The sequence below is a fragment of the Coffea eugenioides genome, chromosome 1 (genome assembly GCF_003713205.1).
Source record: "Coffea eugenioides isolate CCC68of chromosome 1, Ceug_1.0, whole genome shotgun sequence".
Lineage (NCBI taxonomy): Eukaryota > Viridiplantae > Streptophyta > Magnoliopsida > Gentianales > Rubiaceae > Coffea > Coffea eugenioides.
Window position 1 is genome coordinate 37,130,208 of NC_040035.1, and position 15,989 is coordinate 37,146,196.

The 15,989-nt window shown below is 34.2% G+C and overlaps 1 protein-coding gene and 1 pseudogene across 1 annotated transcript; one reads left to right on the plus strand and one right to left on the minus strand.

Annotated features, from left to right (window-relative positions):
* Window positions 1-3,371: 3,371 nt before the first annotated feature.
* Window positions 3,372-5,126, minus strand: LOC113771707 (DELLA protein RGL1-like). The gene has a single exon (XM_027316279.1). The coding sequence runs from the start codon at window positions 5,124-5,126 to the stop codon at window positions 3,372-3,374; it is 1,755 nt and encodes a 584-aa protein (XP_027172080.1).
* Window positions 5,127-8,790: 3,664 nt separating this feature from the next.
* LOC113771717 lies at window positions 8,791-11,431 on the plus strand (annotated as a pseudogene).
* Window positions 11,432-15,989: the final 4,558 nt, after the last annotated feature.

Below are 15,989 nucleotides of genomic sequence, written 5' to 3' on the forward strand. Positions count from 1 at the left end.
GAGGTCTGAGATGATCATATGGGAGAAGCTTGGAGTCTGCAAAAATGTAGCTTTTCCATTCTCTTAGTGTTAGATTAGTTTAGTATAGAGTAGTAATTCATCCTTCTTGTTTATTAGCTAGGCAAAGATGAAGAAGGAGATGAAGAAGGCAAGGAAAGAGCTCATGTGACAAGGGTTATTTTTTCTTTCCAACTCTTTATCTTTTGTACTTGATTCTAAGTTTAGTTAATATACAAGTTATGGATTTATATGTTATTATGTGTTTCTAAAGTTTATGCCTTGGGTTTGGTTGAACTTTCTATAATTGTTAGTGTTTATTATTTGGTTATTTGATTGCTATGATTTGAGCAAATTATTTAGCACTTTGGCTCTTTAAATCATGATTAATCTGGTACCATTGATTGTGATTACCTAAGGTGTTGTTTCTGCAATGAAAGTTGAGATTTAACACTAGTTCAAGAAGTGCTAAATATAGGGAGTACACTCACGAAAGTAGAGGTACACCTATGTGGTTTTTAGTGATTCATTTCATGTAATTTCACTGAAGAAATGAACTTGTAGCTAATTTCATAACCATGAGAATAGGTATGGATTAGTTATAAGTATAATTGATTCACTACGAAAGTAGGATTCAAATGCATAAGGAAATTACACCATAACTAACCTAGATGTAGTACTCAATGATCCAAAAATGGCAATTGCATGAGTAGTTAGGGATATCATAACCTAAGGAGCTTTTATTTGTTATTTTGTATAATTTCAGTAGGTTAAATTTGTTATAATTCATTGATAGTCTAAATAATAGAGAAGCTTTAGTAATACCGGTAATTGTTCATTTTTTCCTGTGGGATCGACCCGATATATACCCTAAACTACCAGTTGACCTGTATACTTGCAGTGAACGTGTGTAATTTCGAATTTTTTAACTTGTACGTATGTAAAATACCCGTCAAGAAGATTAAAAAGTCAAAAGTACTTCACACCTATAATTTGTTTACAAGATTCATTTGTAGATGTCATGATCCTTTTTAATAAAAAATTTAATTGATATAGAATATGTGTCAAAAAGGGCAATGCTTATAACAATTATCATTAGTTTGGATTTATTGGTTCTGAATTCTTTTTTTGCATACTCTTTGGATATTTGTTTATGGCATGACACTTTTTTCTAGGTAAAATCTATATTGAACATTTGATGGATATGTAAAATATAAAAATAAATTAGTGTAACTTATTTTTTAAAAACATTAAATGATGAGAAGGGTGGGTTGGGTACTTGATAATCGAATACCAATTGATACGCAGAGTGAATAAGATTTAGAAAATGACAAAATACGAATCAAGTCAGTCAAATGCCCACAAGATGGGTACCTAGCCCATGTCCATCCCCATCCAAATTTACGAATTCAATCCTAATCCTAGTTAGACAACTAATATTCTACGACTAAGATCTAGTAATTTACATCTATAAATTTAGAGAATATTATGATGATTCATTTTCAAATCTTACGTTTCATGAGGTCGGACCATTTATATTATTCTTCTTAATTTTATGTGAAAAGTAAATATTTTCCACGATGGCTTGAACTTTTACACCATTACTGTATGATTTGGGCATGGTTGAACAAACTTATTAAGTCATATATTTTCTATATCTCTTTGTAATCTGTCATTTTGCTTTTAACTTAAAGATTGCAATGGAATGTGATTTTGGAAGACTATTGGCATTCCACCAATCGGTATTAGAAAATATCAGGCAGTGAAATGGATGGTTTCCGAATGCCTCATTTATCAAAGATATAAGTTACCATTATAGTTTTGTAGTAAGAAATCATGTTTACAAGACAGAGATTTATGTTTCGTTTTGTCATTACTGGTTTTTAGATAACAATTACTGTGTCGACGCAATAAAACATCATCAAGATTCTTTCCATAACTTTAGGAGAAGCCCTACGGTACCTAAATTTCTAGAGTTTTTTTTTTTCCCAACCCACTTTGTTTTACTTTACGTACTTTATTTAATTTTGATGTATTATAACTAATAGAGTTTCCAAATCAATCCGGTCTTTCATATCAATTAGTTTACTTTAATTGAAACCATCATGCAAGAAATTTGCGTGTGTTTAACATTCCACATTTATGCTCATTAAGGTTTTACAACGAGTATAAATAAACACAAACACGTTACATACAGTTATTACATTAATCTTTCAGTTTTATCCTTCAATTCCAATATAACCCCCTAGGTATCTAGATTAGTATTCATTTATTTATTATTTTGGTTTGCTAATATCTACCAAAACCTCTTTTTTCTTTTTGAGAGAAGTACAGTTTTAGTTTCAAATGTTTGAGATATGAGTGTTTTTAGTTCCTAAATTTTAGATGAAGGCAAATGACGTCCTAGATGTTTCAGCTATCATGCAAATTTGGTCCTAATGACTGGTTTTTCCCAATTACTACTGAAATCTGTTGATAATTAATTTTTGAAAAATTTTAAAATTTGATAAAATGTTACTAGCTATAATCTGGAATAAAAGATGACTGATTATGTGATCTACATGTGAGTAATTAATCATCTATTACTGCAAATTATGGCCAACAATATTTTTCTTCAAAAAATTAATTGCCGGACATAGTAGCACGTGATTGGATTCGGGTAGCAATTGGCAAAAATCAGTCAATAGGATTAAATGCATTTAGAGATTGAAATTTTGGGACTATATTTGTTTTCGTCCAAACTTTAGGAACTAGAAACATTCATGCCCCGAACATTTGAGACCAAAAATCCAATTCTCTATCTCTCTCAGCAAAAGTGAATAGAGTAATCTTCACTGAGGTATGTATGATCCCTTAATGTATATTTCGTTGGTTCTAAAATATTTGTATTCATGATCTACAAACAAATATTCAATACAAATTAACTCTCCGTGCTCTCAAGAAGGTTTTGGTTAAAGAAATGCAATTTGGATCAAGACTAAGATAGCTGTATTTGTGTTCTTATGGGATCCCAATAACATAATAATTGGGCTTTCCAACAATGCATTCGATGTTTTGAAAAAGCAATTGCATTTGTTTCCGGTATCCTTCTTTAGATTTTTGGCCATGGTATGGAATGAGATTAGGCGTAACCTGGCTTGGGAGTTCAGGATAGAAAAGAAAGACGACAAAACTTAAGTCACGAGAAAAAAGAAATAGAGAAGAGGAGAGATTTTCCTATTGTTTGGATCAAGAAGTTATATGTATATTATATTTCCTTCTGTAACATTGGCATTTTCCAAATAAAAATCTAACAGACATTTTTCACTTGCCCTCCAAATTGGAGAGTTTTGTTTCCTTCCTTATATTTTACTCTTCAGAATCAATCTGCTTAATTACATGAATTTCCAAGTAGTAAGAGAATGGATGGGAGTTCCCTTCCATCCAATGACTATACCTTTACCAGTATTGATAAGATTGCAGGAGCTGGCCTTATGGAACTTCTTGAGAATCATATTAGCTTGTTGCAGAGATGAATGGCTGAGTTCGACCTCCACCATCCCGTATCTTGTGAAGAACTCTCTCCAAACATCAATCATCACATTTCGGGTACATCTTTTGTCGCCCTCGCTCCCAACCATGTTTCTAATCCCTTCACCCAAATAGATTCCCTCAATCGTCTTCCGGTGCTCATTATTCCGCTCCATGCAGTCCTCCAGGCAATCAAAGAATGCGCTATAAAAGAAGAGGGATTCGGTGAAACGGCTAATGAATAGCGGTGAATTGTGGTTGGCTTCTACCTCGGTGACTACCACTACCGCCGGCTTCATCCTCCTGATCACTTTGATTACATTTCTCAAGCTCTCAGGTTTTGAGATCATGGTTCTGAGTATTAGGGGAGAGTAAACAGCCACGGCTTCATCAGGTGCTTTGCTGAGCATGTCTTCCTTCAACTCTTCCATGTCGGAGACCATCACTACATTGAAAGAAAGGGATAAATTCAGGGACTGAGCAAAGCTGATCAGTCTCTTGCCCGTTTCCTCCATACGCTGCTTGTTCATGGTTCCCACCGCCGTTATCCTGAGTGCTGGACGGTCATCCCGCTCAACCAGAGCTTGCATCAACACGGTCCATTGGACTCCGCTCCTGATGTGCAGATCAACCAGGTGGATCTTGGTTGCCGATTTGACGTTGTCAATGATTGCTTGCATCGCAGCAAATTGTGTGACCTGGGTGAAGGGGATCGCCTGGTGGCATGCCAGGAAGGAAAGATTGAAATCCAATTCAAGGTTCCTTGCATAGGCAAACCGTTCAATGATTCTCTCAGGAGTGATCTTTCCTGTCTGCATATCAATCCTATGCTGCAAAGCTTCGGCAAAGTGGAATACAATTCTCTGGGCAGCATTCCCTGAATCGGAGGCGATACACAGGCAGCGAGTGATCAAGCCGCTTGCGAGGTCAAACTTTTTGTGACCCACGCACTCGGCTGCAATCAAAAGAAACTGCACGAGTTCCACGTCTGCAGTTTCTGCTACTGAAATGTCCGTGATGGCAGAAGCGTATGGGTGGATAAGCCCCGAAAAGCCGTCAACATTTTTGGTGGAGAATTGGATGTACCTCGCTCCAGCCGCCCTGATGATCTCTCCCAGGGATAATCTCCGGCCCTGGCTGCTATCCTGATCAATATTTGTTGGGGAGTCGTTGCTCCAGTTTTGATCTTCTCTGGCCGCATTCTTGAAGCCCTTCCCATAATTGCTCAGAAGCTCCAGGGATGCTAAGGTAAACGAATGTGTTTTTCCCTTGAGCTGCTGCCATTTGCCGCCCGTTTCAGGAAGTCGTTGTTGCTGCGGCTGCTCGTTGTTCTTGGCCGTGGCCTGATCATAAATTGGTTGGAATGAATGCACTGCAGGCGTGCTGACCAGGTGCTGGAAATCATTCTGTACCCAATTAAACTGCGGCGGAGTACTCGTAGCTTGTTGACCACCTTCCAAGAAAGCAACCTTGCTGGGCGTGGGATTGTTCTGTTGCTGATAAAGGCCATAGAGACTGTTATCTTCCACATCGAACCAATCAGTATCCGGCGGCTGTGGTGGTTGTCGCTGTTTTTTACCTCCGTTGGCTTCTTGTTCATCTGCTTCGTAGTCCTCCATCAGATTCCCACAGTAACTCAATGATCTATGGGTTCGATTGTATTGGAATGATGAGGAGGAGGCACGAGTTAAATGGCTTTTTTTTATCCAACTTAGTTTGTCTCTTTTAAATAACTTGCTTATTCATAGAAGTAGCGTCGTTGAAACTGAGAAAGAATGCACTAGTACTTCAGTATAATTAGTAGCATCAATCAGCAAAGTATCCAATACACAAAATGCAGATAATAACACTTTGATGTGGAACTTTTTGTTTTCGTCCTTTCAACTCAATCACAAGTCACAACTCACAACAGTGTTGGCAATGGATTTGAGATTAATAAAATACATGGGATGATATTGAGGGACGGCATCTTTACATATTTAACAACAAAAATAACCTTGGCATGACATGGCAATTTTGGAAGAAATTTTGAAGTCTTTGATTTTAGGGTAAATTACATGTAACCCCCAGTAGTTTTATTTATTACCACATGGCCCTCCTAACATTTTAAAATATCTACTTCACCTCATAAGATTTTGTATAAAGTGAAAATTTGACGAAAAATAGCTTTGTAACATCGTAAATTAAAATATCAATAGTGCCTTTATTTAAATGCTAATAAATTAATCAATGGCTTAACCACCTCGTATAAAAGTATAAAGAGATTATGTGGATAAATACAAAAATCACAGAGGAATAAAGTGAATATTTATATAAATCATAAGGGGTTACATCGATATTAAGATTTTATCACACGCGCTTTTAAAAAAAATTTGGTATAAATGGCATAATTGATTGTACATTCTATCTATTTTTCATTTTGCATAAAACTACATGAGGGTTATGTGGCTATTTTAAAATCTCAGGGGGGTCATCTAGCATTCTGCAAAATCATAGGGGATAGTAAGTAATTTACCCTTGATTTTATACTAATGTTGAGTATTGACGTGAAGCAAGGGACAAAGTGAGAGGGACAATAAAGTCAGGGTGGGGAAGAAAATGTTAAAAAAAAAAAAAAATCATCTTGGCAATTGCGCAAAATTGGAAGCCAACAAATGTTATGTGTTGGTAACATGGAAGGAACATTGTACCATGTTGCATCTTAGCAAATAGCGATGCATCACACAAAAATTATGCTGGAATAATATTGTTTTATGTGGGTGCATTTCTAGATTTTCTGAAAATGAAAGGAAAAGGAAAAGGAAAGGGAAAACAACATTTCCCTTTTGGAATCATTCGCTTTGCACTTTTCCTTTCTAAGAGAACAATCTTAAATTGAACTTTTCTGGTCAATATTAAGAACAATTCTAAGGATTATTTGCACGCCACGCATAAGAGCAAGAGAAAGTAAACAAGAGAAGATATGCCACTTCACTTCACACGAATTATGTCACTAAAATTTAGTAGTATTTAGAAATAGTATCATAGTTTATAGCAGAAAATTTTCGAGAACTCTACCTATACATCATTTCTATCGCATTAATTCCTTCTGTTCAGCATATTCTAGTATTCATTGTTTTCGAAGCAAAATACATATTAACAAGAAAATACAAGAAATGTGAAAGAAAAAGTGTCTGTATAATGGGTGCTCAACGGGGCACTCATTAACATATATTAAAATTTTTAAAACGTAAGATTAATCAAGAAAGGTAAATAAATATAAGGAAAGGTAACAAATATTAGTATGTATATATATATATATATATATGTGACAGATTATGTAAAATTTAGATGTGTTAAATAAGTGTCCAATGGGGGTTCGATAGAAAAATTCAAAGAAAAACAAAAAGTAAAGGAGTCATTTTATTCTTTCTTTGGAAAAAAGGGCATCGTCATATTTAGCGGAACCAAAATGAAATGAAAAAGATCTTGTCACAGGATTCTTGTCGTCGCCATATGTTTGGGTAAACATGTATCACACTTGTTTGTAAAGACGATGGATGTTTGGAACTTGTTGAACACAATAATGCGCTGTCTTTCTTGTCTGAGTCTTTATAGGGAATCTAATAATAATCCATTGGATTTAGTCATTTTGCTTTATTACTATACTCTGTGAACGCAAGACATTAGTGCTGAAGAAACTAGAATCTAGCTTAAGTATTTGGCTGTTTGGCTTTCCTATTTGTCCTTTTCGACCATTTCTTATTCTTCAGCAGTTTTTCCGGCAGAGTATAATTGCCAAACCACGAAATCCAACCAGATGCACAGAAGAAAAAGAAACAAATAAAGATCAGTTTTGACTTTTCTTTCGGTGTTTTCTTTCTGCCGGCGTGGAGGACATACAGTTTCTAAGTCGAATTTCTCAAAGAAAAAAAGGCCAAAAAAAAAAAACAGCAACAAGAATGAGAATTAAGTAACTTTCATGATTTGTTAAACTACTGAAATAGTCCAAATTCTTGACTAATTTTCATGATTTGTTGAACTACTGCAGCTCAATTGTACTTTTTGGTCGCGATTTGGCAACGACCAGAGGCCTCAACCAAATCAAAGGGGGGAGGGGAGGGCCGGGGGTTTGGTGTCTGGGGGGGGGGGGGGAGAAGAGGAGTGGATGAGGAAGAGAGAAGGGGAATGGGGAGGGGGAAGAGGGAGGGGCGCTGGTTAGGCATGTAAATGGGTTGGATTTACTCAGATCTAATATACTTGGTAGGGGTTTGAATTTAATTTTTCTAGGTAGGATCTATACCTAGATACAAACCTTGTAAAAGAGTTATAGATCTAGATAGGGTCTAAATTTTTATAATCCATATCCAAATACAAACTCATACCGAATCCTACCCAAACTAATGTATATATAATCAAATTTATATATTAGTAAATTTATAAAATATTCTAATATTCTATGGTCATTGATCAATTATAGTAAAATTTCATAATTGTTTTCTTTTTTCAAACTAATTCTACTTGTCATTGTAATTAGTACAAACGTTTTTAGAAAAACAAGAAAAAGTAAAGGCAAATAAATGAAAATTTGGACGTAGATATAGTTGAAATTTTAAAAATAAATATAATTAGTCAATAATGGTTATTTTTTTGAATTCATAATATTGCATTCAACTTCTCGAATATTAATTTTATTATTTGAAAATAAAAATTGGATGGTATTTATATATATTTTTAAATCTATGTATTTTTAATATATTTTTACTTTAGTGTGTTTAGAAAAATATAATGAATACCTATTGGATACTTAGATCCAGGAGGATTTGGATTTGGACTTATTTTTAAAATCCATAATGGTCTGGATCAGGGTCTGGGTTTAACTAAATTTAACAGGATCTATGTCCTGTTTGATAATCTAATTTAGCACTTAAATTTAATAGGTTCAGATTTTAACATATTCAGATGCGTTCGATAACCAAAATTAGAACATCTGAATTCATGAAGTTAACTGAATTTCTAAGCAAAATTTGCTCCAAAAAATAAATGATAAACTATTCACTTATCACTTAATAAAATATACACTCAAATGTATCAAATTTAGTAGTTAATAATTTACTAATTTAATGGATTCAAATTTTAAATTTCAGAATTTAAATTTCAATTTTCGAACTTTAATTTTATCAAAAGCACCCTAAGTAAGTAAGAGGTTTGGTTTTGAGCCCTTCCTATTATATGGAAAAAAATGTCCACAAAAAAAGGCCTCGTATTAGCGTGAAGCAAATGATTACATGTACATATGCAAACATGAAAGATTCACTTCGGTTATACTCGAATGCATCTGGATACCGAAGTGATGATGGCCGGACGATGGTGGCGGGAGTGAAGCTTGATGCTCAGAGTAAAAAACTGCTCACTTGGGCTTTGGTTAAAGTTGCTCAGCCTGGGGATCGTGTCATTGCCGTTCATGTTCTTGATAGTAATGAAATTGTGGATCGTGATGGGAAATCATCTCTGCTGTCTCTTGTGAAAGCTTTTGACTCTGTTCTTGCAGTTTATGAAGGCTTCTGCAACCTCAGACAGGTGGATCTCAAGCTAAAGATCTGCAGAGGATCATCAATTCGCAAAATTTTAGTTCGTGATGAAGCAAAATCTTACTCAGCAACTGAGCTTATAGTTGGAACTTCAAGGAATCATCATACCATCAGGTCATCAGCCTCCGTAGCTAAATACTGTGCTAAGAAGTTGGTCAAGGATCGTTCAACTTTAGCTGTAAATAATGGGAAAATTATCTTTCATAAAGGGGCTCCATCTTCCTCCAATATCATCACAAAAGAAATTGAACATCACCATAGGAATGGTCTATTTAATGCACTTCAGAGGTCTCTGACTAAAAATAACAAAGCAATAACTGATAGCAATTTGGCAATGGGAATGATAGCATCTGACCACGTTACTAATGGGACTTTAGATTTAGCCCCAAAAAAATGCTGATTCTAAACATGAGGATGGTGTCTTAAAAAAGGGTTGTCCTATTTGTTCTCTTGCTACAGTATCTGAAGATGACCGCAATACACAATCAGCAAAAGAATCTTCCTGTGATGGCAGCAATGGAGACTCAATGGCGGTAGTGCCATTACAAAAGATAGAGGTTGCATCTAGTTCAATTTCGCTGTTGATGCGGGAATTGCCTGAAGTTAGACCTGGTTGGCCACTTCTTCACCGAGCAATATTATCAAACAAGCGAACTTAACAACTCCTCATTCCGTCAGATCTCTCTGGTTCAGTGGGCATAGGCATTTTCAGTCAATTGATTCAAATGAAAAAGGAAGAGTTTGTGATCATGATAAAGATCAATCCCCCAAAATAGATGGAGAATGTAGTGCGATTGTTCCCATTGGCAATGAGATACTTCTTCAGATGGTATATCTAAGGCCTTACCAAAGGAGTTGGAGGGTCTCCATGAGATGTATTCAGCAACTTGTAGATTGTTTAAATACGAGGAACTTGTCTCAGCTACATCATATTTCATCCCCGAGAACATGGTTGGTAAAGGTGGAAGCAGTAAGGTTTATGAGGGTTGCCTTCCTGATGGAAAGGAGCTTGCTGTCAAACTTTTAAAGCCGTCTGAAGCATGGTTCAAAGTCTCGGTTGTGGCTCGGATTGTTTCACATCGGTCTCGACATATCGATCGCGATTTTGACAAAACGCTAATTTTAAAGCATTTAATATTCTAAAAATTGTGAATAATATAAAAAATATGCTAACCAAAATAATAAAAAATTAGCAAAAAGAAAAGTAAAAATTAGCAAAAGAGTTGACTCGGGATGACTTGTGGCGACTCGGTGCCATTTTTATCTGTGTCAGAGACTTCTCGGCCTAGATCTTAGCGATCCATGTATCTCAAAATCATCTCGTTCCGGTATCAAAACTGAGAGCTATGTTCCGGTGATGACTCGGCCAAGTGGTCTTGGACTCGGCCGATTCTTTAAACATGATATGAAGTTGTGTTGACAGAGTTTGTTCTGGAAATAGAGATTATTACTGCTTTGAATCACAAAAATATCATCTCTCTTTTTGGGTTTTGTTTTGAGGACAACCACCTCCTTTTGGTGTATGATTTCCTGTCAAGAGGAAGCCTTGAAGAGAACCTTCATCGTTACAAGAAGGATCCACTTGCATTTGGATGGACCAGAGATATAAGGTGGCTGTTGGTGTAGCTGAGGCACTTGAACATCTTCACAATAGAGATGCTCAGCCTGTGATTCACAGGGATGTGAAATCTTCTAATATACTACTCTCTGATGATTTTGAGCCACAGCTCTCTGACTTTGGACTGGCTAAATGGGCTTCAACCACTTCAACTCATATAACATGCACAGATGTTGCAGGAAATTTCGGTTACTTGGCTCCTGAATTTCCATAATGACAAGATTGGCGTGTATGCATTTGGAGTGGTCCTTCTTGAGCTTCTTTCAGGAAAGCCTATAAGCAATGACTCTTCAAAGGGCCAAGAAAGCCTTGTTATGTGGGCAAAACCAATTCCAACTCCGGAAAATTTACTCAACTGCTAGACCCAAGTTTAAGTAGCATGTATGTTGGTGAGGAGTTGGAGAGGATGGCTTTAGCAGCTGCACTTTGTATTAGACGTGTGGCAAGAGCTAGACCTCAGATGAGCCTTATTCTGAAGCTCCTCCAAGGTGACATGGAGGTGACCAAGTGGGCAAGGCTACAAGTGAATGGTTTAGAAGGGACTAATACTGTAAAGCTAGTTGATAGTTTGGAGGGCTCTGAAGCTTTAGATGATGAAACTTTTTCACATTCCAATCTCCAATCCCATCTAAACCTTGCATTGCATGGTGTGGAGGATTCTCTTTCCAGCATCGAGCAAACTATCTCACTCTAGGACTATCTACGAGGCAGACGGAGCCGGTCATCAACGCTTTGACTAACTGCATTACTGCACAGAATGCAAGTAGACATTCTGTTCTCATTCTTTTGTAGATTGCCTTTTTCCCCCTTTGATTTAGCAATTCCCGATTCTACGCTGCATCTTTTTGTTGCTTATTGGTGGGTATGGATGAGAGGATGTTTGCGGGTTTGCCCTCCTCCTTCCCGTCGTATTCTATGTAGCAAATTGATGTGCTAGGATTTTGGTATTTTTGGCCAGTTCTCTTCTCAATCTGAATGATGCAATGTTTTTAAACTCGGACCGGTCACTGAACCGGAGAGGTTGCCGGTTTGCGGTCCGACCGGTCCAACCGGCCGGTTCATAGGTTCACTGTTTTTTTTTTTTTAGTACTAAGCAGGTTTCATTCTACACTTGAACTTTACCAACATAACTTAATTTAAGTTATGATAATAATAAATTTCGTAAAAGTTATACATAAAGCATGGAATGATAAATATAATTAAAATATCATAATTCACCACAAGTTTTCATAAATTCATTATAAACATAAATAGATACAATCCAAATGTTCACCAATTATCACAAATAAAAACACAAAAAATAAATAAATTAAATATTGAAATTCTTTTACAACCCTTAAAAAAATCCATAAAAGAGTTCAAGTTAAGACAAACCATTTGAATAGCAAACTTTTATGAGTGGCATGATAAGCAACCACACCACCTTCACAATTTAATCAACTTAAGCTGAAAAAGTTAAAATTTTATTATAAAAATATAAATCTAATTGCTCAAACTAAAAAAAAAACTAAAAATTTTTGAAAAACAAATATACAGTTAAACACATAAAAAATTAATTGCTACTAAACATTACTAATTAACATGTTATATTAAATTCAATGATCCTATACCATTAATTATTTTAAATTCAATTATCAATAGCTTCGATTATGTGCCAACTACCATATTTTTTACCAGCCCAATGTTATTATTTGTAATTCCTACCCAATTCCTACATGGATGTGCACTACTTTTGCAAAAATTTCATCCTTAATTAATCAAATAAAAATAAAACAAAAAATGAGGGAAACATATGAAAATTGAGGGGAAAAAGAAGAAAATGCAAAAAAATCAACTAAAGATAATAATATAGAAAAAAAAGCCTTGAAAAGAAAAAAATTAAACTTACCAAGATGTTGGAAAACAAGAAAAGTTGAAATTTTTAACTTGTTTACAATCTGCTAAAGATAATAACCTGATAATAATTGTGAAGACTTGAGAAAATCTTGTTGTGGATATTTGGGTTAAAAATGGTTAAGAAGAAAAAATTGAAAAAAAAAATAAGAGAAGAACTTGATGTTTTAATATATTTTTTAGTCAAGTAGAATTCTCAACAAATTTAATTATAGTCTAGCGGTAAGATTGTCATATGTAAACCTGGAGACCCAGGTTCGAATCATGGCTACACCATTCTTGATATTTTGTTGGAAAATTTAAAAAACTGCCGGTTCACGATTCTTAACGGTTCACACGGTTCGTCCGGGTTTCAACGGTTCTCCATGAACTTCCGGCTTTAGCATTAGACCGGACCGGTGACATGGCCGGTTCGCGGTCCAACCGGTCGAACCGGCCGGTCCGGTCCGGTTCTGAAAACACTGGAATGATGAACTGAACCTATTTTGATTGTGTGGTCTACCGTTTTCAAATATGGGTGAAGTCTCAAATGATTTGCATATTTAATGAAAATTCTCAAAGAGAAGGAGCATTTCAAGCAATACCAAATTGATATAAAATTGATAATAAATTTAGCTTAAAAAAGATCTCACACTTTTTTTTTGCCTGAAATTTCAAATTATGAAATTAAAGATCTTATCAATATTCTTACATTTCTGGTTTCTCAATTCTGACATGGAATTACTTTTGTGTGCTAAAAAATTATGCACATTGCACGAATATATGAACAATAGATTTAGTTTATGCTAATATTGATAAAATTGTCAATTATAAAATTGGTAGTTGATTTGTGCATGTTAAGAATTGATGAAGCAATTAGAACGGTGAAGAAGATAATTTTATGTGTTTGAATCAATACATAGGAATGAAAGCAGTAGTCCTCTAGCTTTTTTCATTCATAGGTCAGGTTCATTGCTTTTTTGCTAGGCTCTCTTTCATCTTTGCTAGAGTCGATATTGTTCATGCAATTTTGGGTTCTAGTTCAACTTTCAATATGTGCCTAATTTATCACAAATGCTTTGAATCTAGTGCATGCCAATTTGATATGGTTATCACAAATGCTATGGTTAGATGAATTCAGTGCCTATCACATGTGGGGAATCTGTACACGACAATATTTAATAGTAAGAAAGGAAAATTTCAGAAACCTCCCCTAAAGGTTTTTGACAATTTCACTAAACTCCCATGAGATTTGAAAAATGTTACAGAACTCCCTTGTCATTTAAAATGACAATTTTACTCTTAAATATTTTAATAAAATTCTCTTATTTGGTATGCTTATACATAGAATGAGTTTTAAAATTATTTTTTCATCCTTTGTCCTTCTTATTCCTTTTTTTTTTAAATTTTTTGCCAGTAAAACTGTAAAACTACCACTATTATCTCTAGTTTCTATTATAACCAAATGTCGAACCAGTAATTTTTTTAACGAGTTAATTTTATATGTAATCCAATGTTTTTGCTGATATTTGTTTTCTATTTGTTGGTATTAAAATTAACGATAAATCAAAAAGAAATGGCCCAAAGCACTACTAAATTATGATAATCCCACTACTCTAAAAATTAATAAACTCTAAATGAATTATTTCAACATTTTCTTTTCTATCTTATAAATCTAAATTCATAATAAAATTCCATCAAAAGTATCATATCATAGTAATAAAATTATTATTATAGTTATTTATCAAATAGTAGATATGGACATGAAAATTTTGGCACATTTTCCTTATAATTATACTAAATAATCTTATAATTGTATCGAAAAATAAATTAAAACTCATTACACAAGCGTATTTTTGGGTATTCATTTAAAAAATTAACCAAGTCAATATTATTTTAAGATTTTGTTACTAAAATTATCAAATCAAGGGAGGTAAGTGTAATTTTTCAAATTTCAGAGGAGCTCAGTAAAATTGTCAGAAAGCTCAAGGGAGGTTTCTGAAATTATCCCTAGTAAGAATGAAGCCTAAAAATTTAATGAATAAATAGAGACAACAAGAATCTATTGTGATAATTAAGTTTCTCTTCCTTCTCATTAAAACTCTTTTCTCTAGAACTTTTCTAATCAAGATCTTCTTCATCTCTCCCATGGGTGAGAGATCAAATCTGGTCTTTTTCCATGGGAAGAAGTACTCTTTATAGTTTTTAGTTTCTCTTATTTGAATAAATTCTCTCCTACGATTTCCTAATGAGAGATTCTTCTCTCCTAGGATCTCCTAGTGAGAGTTTCTTTTCTTCCAAATTATTTTAGTGAGAGTTTTATTCTTTTATAGGTTTTTTCTTGTGAGAGTTTTTGGTTTTATTTTGTGAAATTTGAGATTTTGTAGATCTAGAATCTAGTTTCTTAGATCTGTAATTTATCCATTATTGTCAGATCCAAATTTCTTTTTAGACTTGAACCAGTTTTAATCAGATCTGGTTGTTAGCAACCATGCACTGATGTATTGGGGTGTAGTGATTCATTCATATGGAAGATATATAGGAGCATCAATAATATTATCTTTATTTGTATTATTTTCTTAGATCTGCTATATTTATTGGTTTCAGATCTATATGTATCTGTGTTATGTTTGTTTGATGTATTTTCTGCCATTAATGTAGATTTGTTTGAATGAAATGATCTTTTCTATATATATATATATATATATATATATATATAAAGAATCTATTGTGATAATTAAATATCAGTGTCAAACTAAATAGTAGTTCTACACTAACAATTGACAGGTTCCAGAAGTAAACCGTCTAATTTGGTAGAAGATAAGCATATAAACATAATTGAACCTTCAAGAGTGCTCCATAAAATAAAAAAGCTGCCCAAGCACAAGTTTTATTTTTTTTCTCTTAAGCACAAATTAACTTTCTTTAAAGAAGAATTATATTTTCATAGAAACTTAATTAAATTGATCATCCTGAAATCAAATTCATCAAAAAAAACCTTTAGTTTCAAAACCCAATTCCAACTAATTTGTCATTGTTCTTTTTTTTTTTTCTTGATAATTCACAATAAACTCAATCGTACATAGACAAGTTTCTTTTGAAAGTACAAGACATTCAATACGTACCTACATCGTAAGCAACTGTAGAACATCCTGACTCAAATGCTTTGTCAGTATTCGCTTTTGTGGCTTCTTAATAAGATAACCAAACTTAGATTGTAGAGATCACTATAAGCAAATTAAAATTCCTCAAAATCGTATAATCAAATAGGCTATATGCATAATTCTACCTTGAATATAAAATCAAACGCCACAGCAAAGACAATAGAACAAAGCCATACCTGGGTCAATTAGTAAAGACTCATAATCCTTGTGCAATTAAAAAAATCACAAAGGGAGAAAAATTAGTAGCTTTAAGATAGA

Bases quoted from the DNA above. Each gene is read 5' to 3' on its own strand.
- LOC113771707 (XM_027316279.1), bottom strand. From the start codon at position 5,126: ATGGAGGACTACGAAGCAGATGAACAAGAAGCCAACGGAGGTAAAAAA.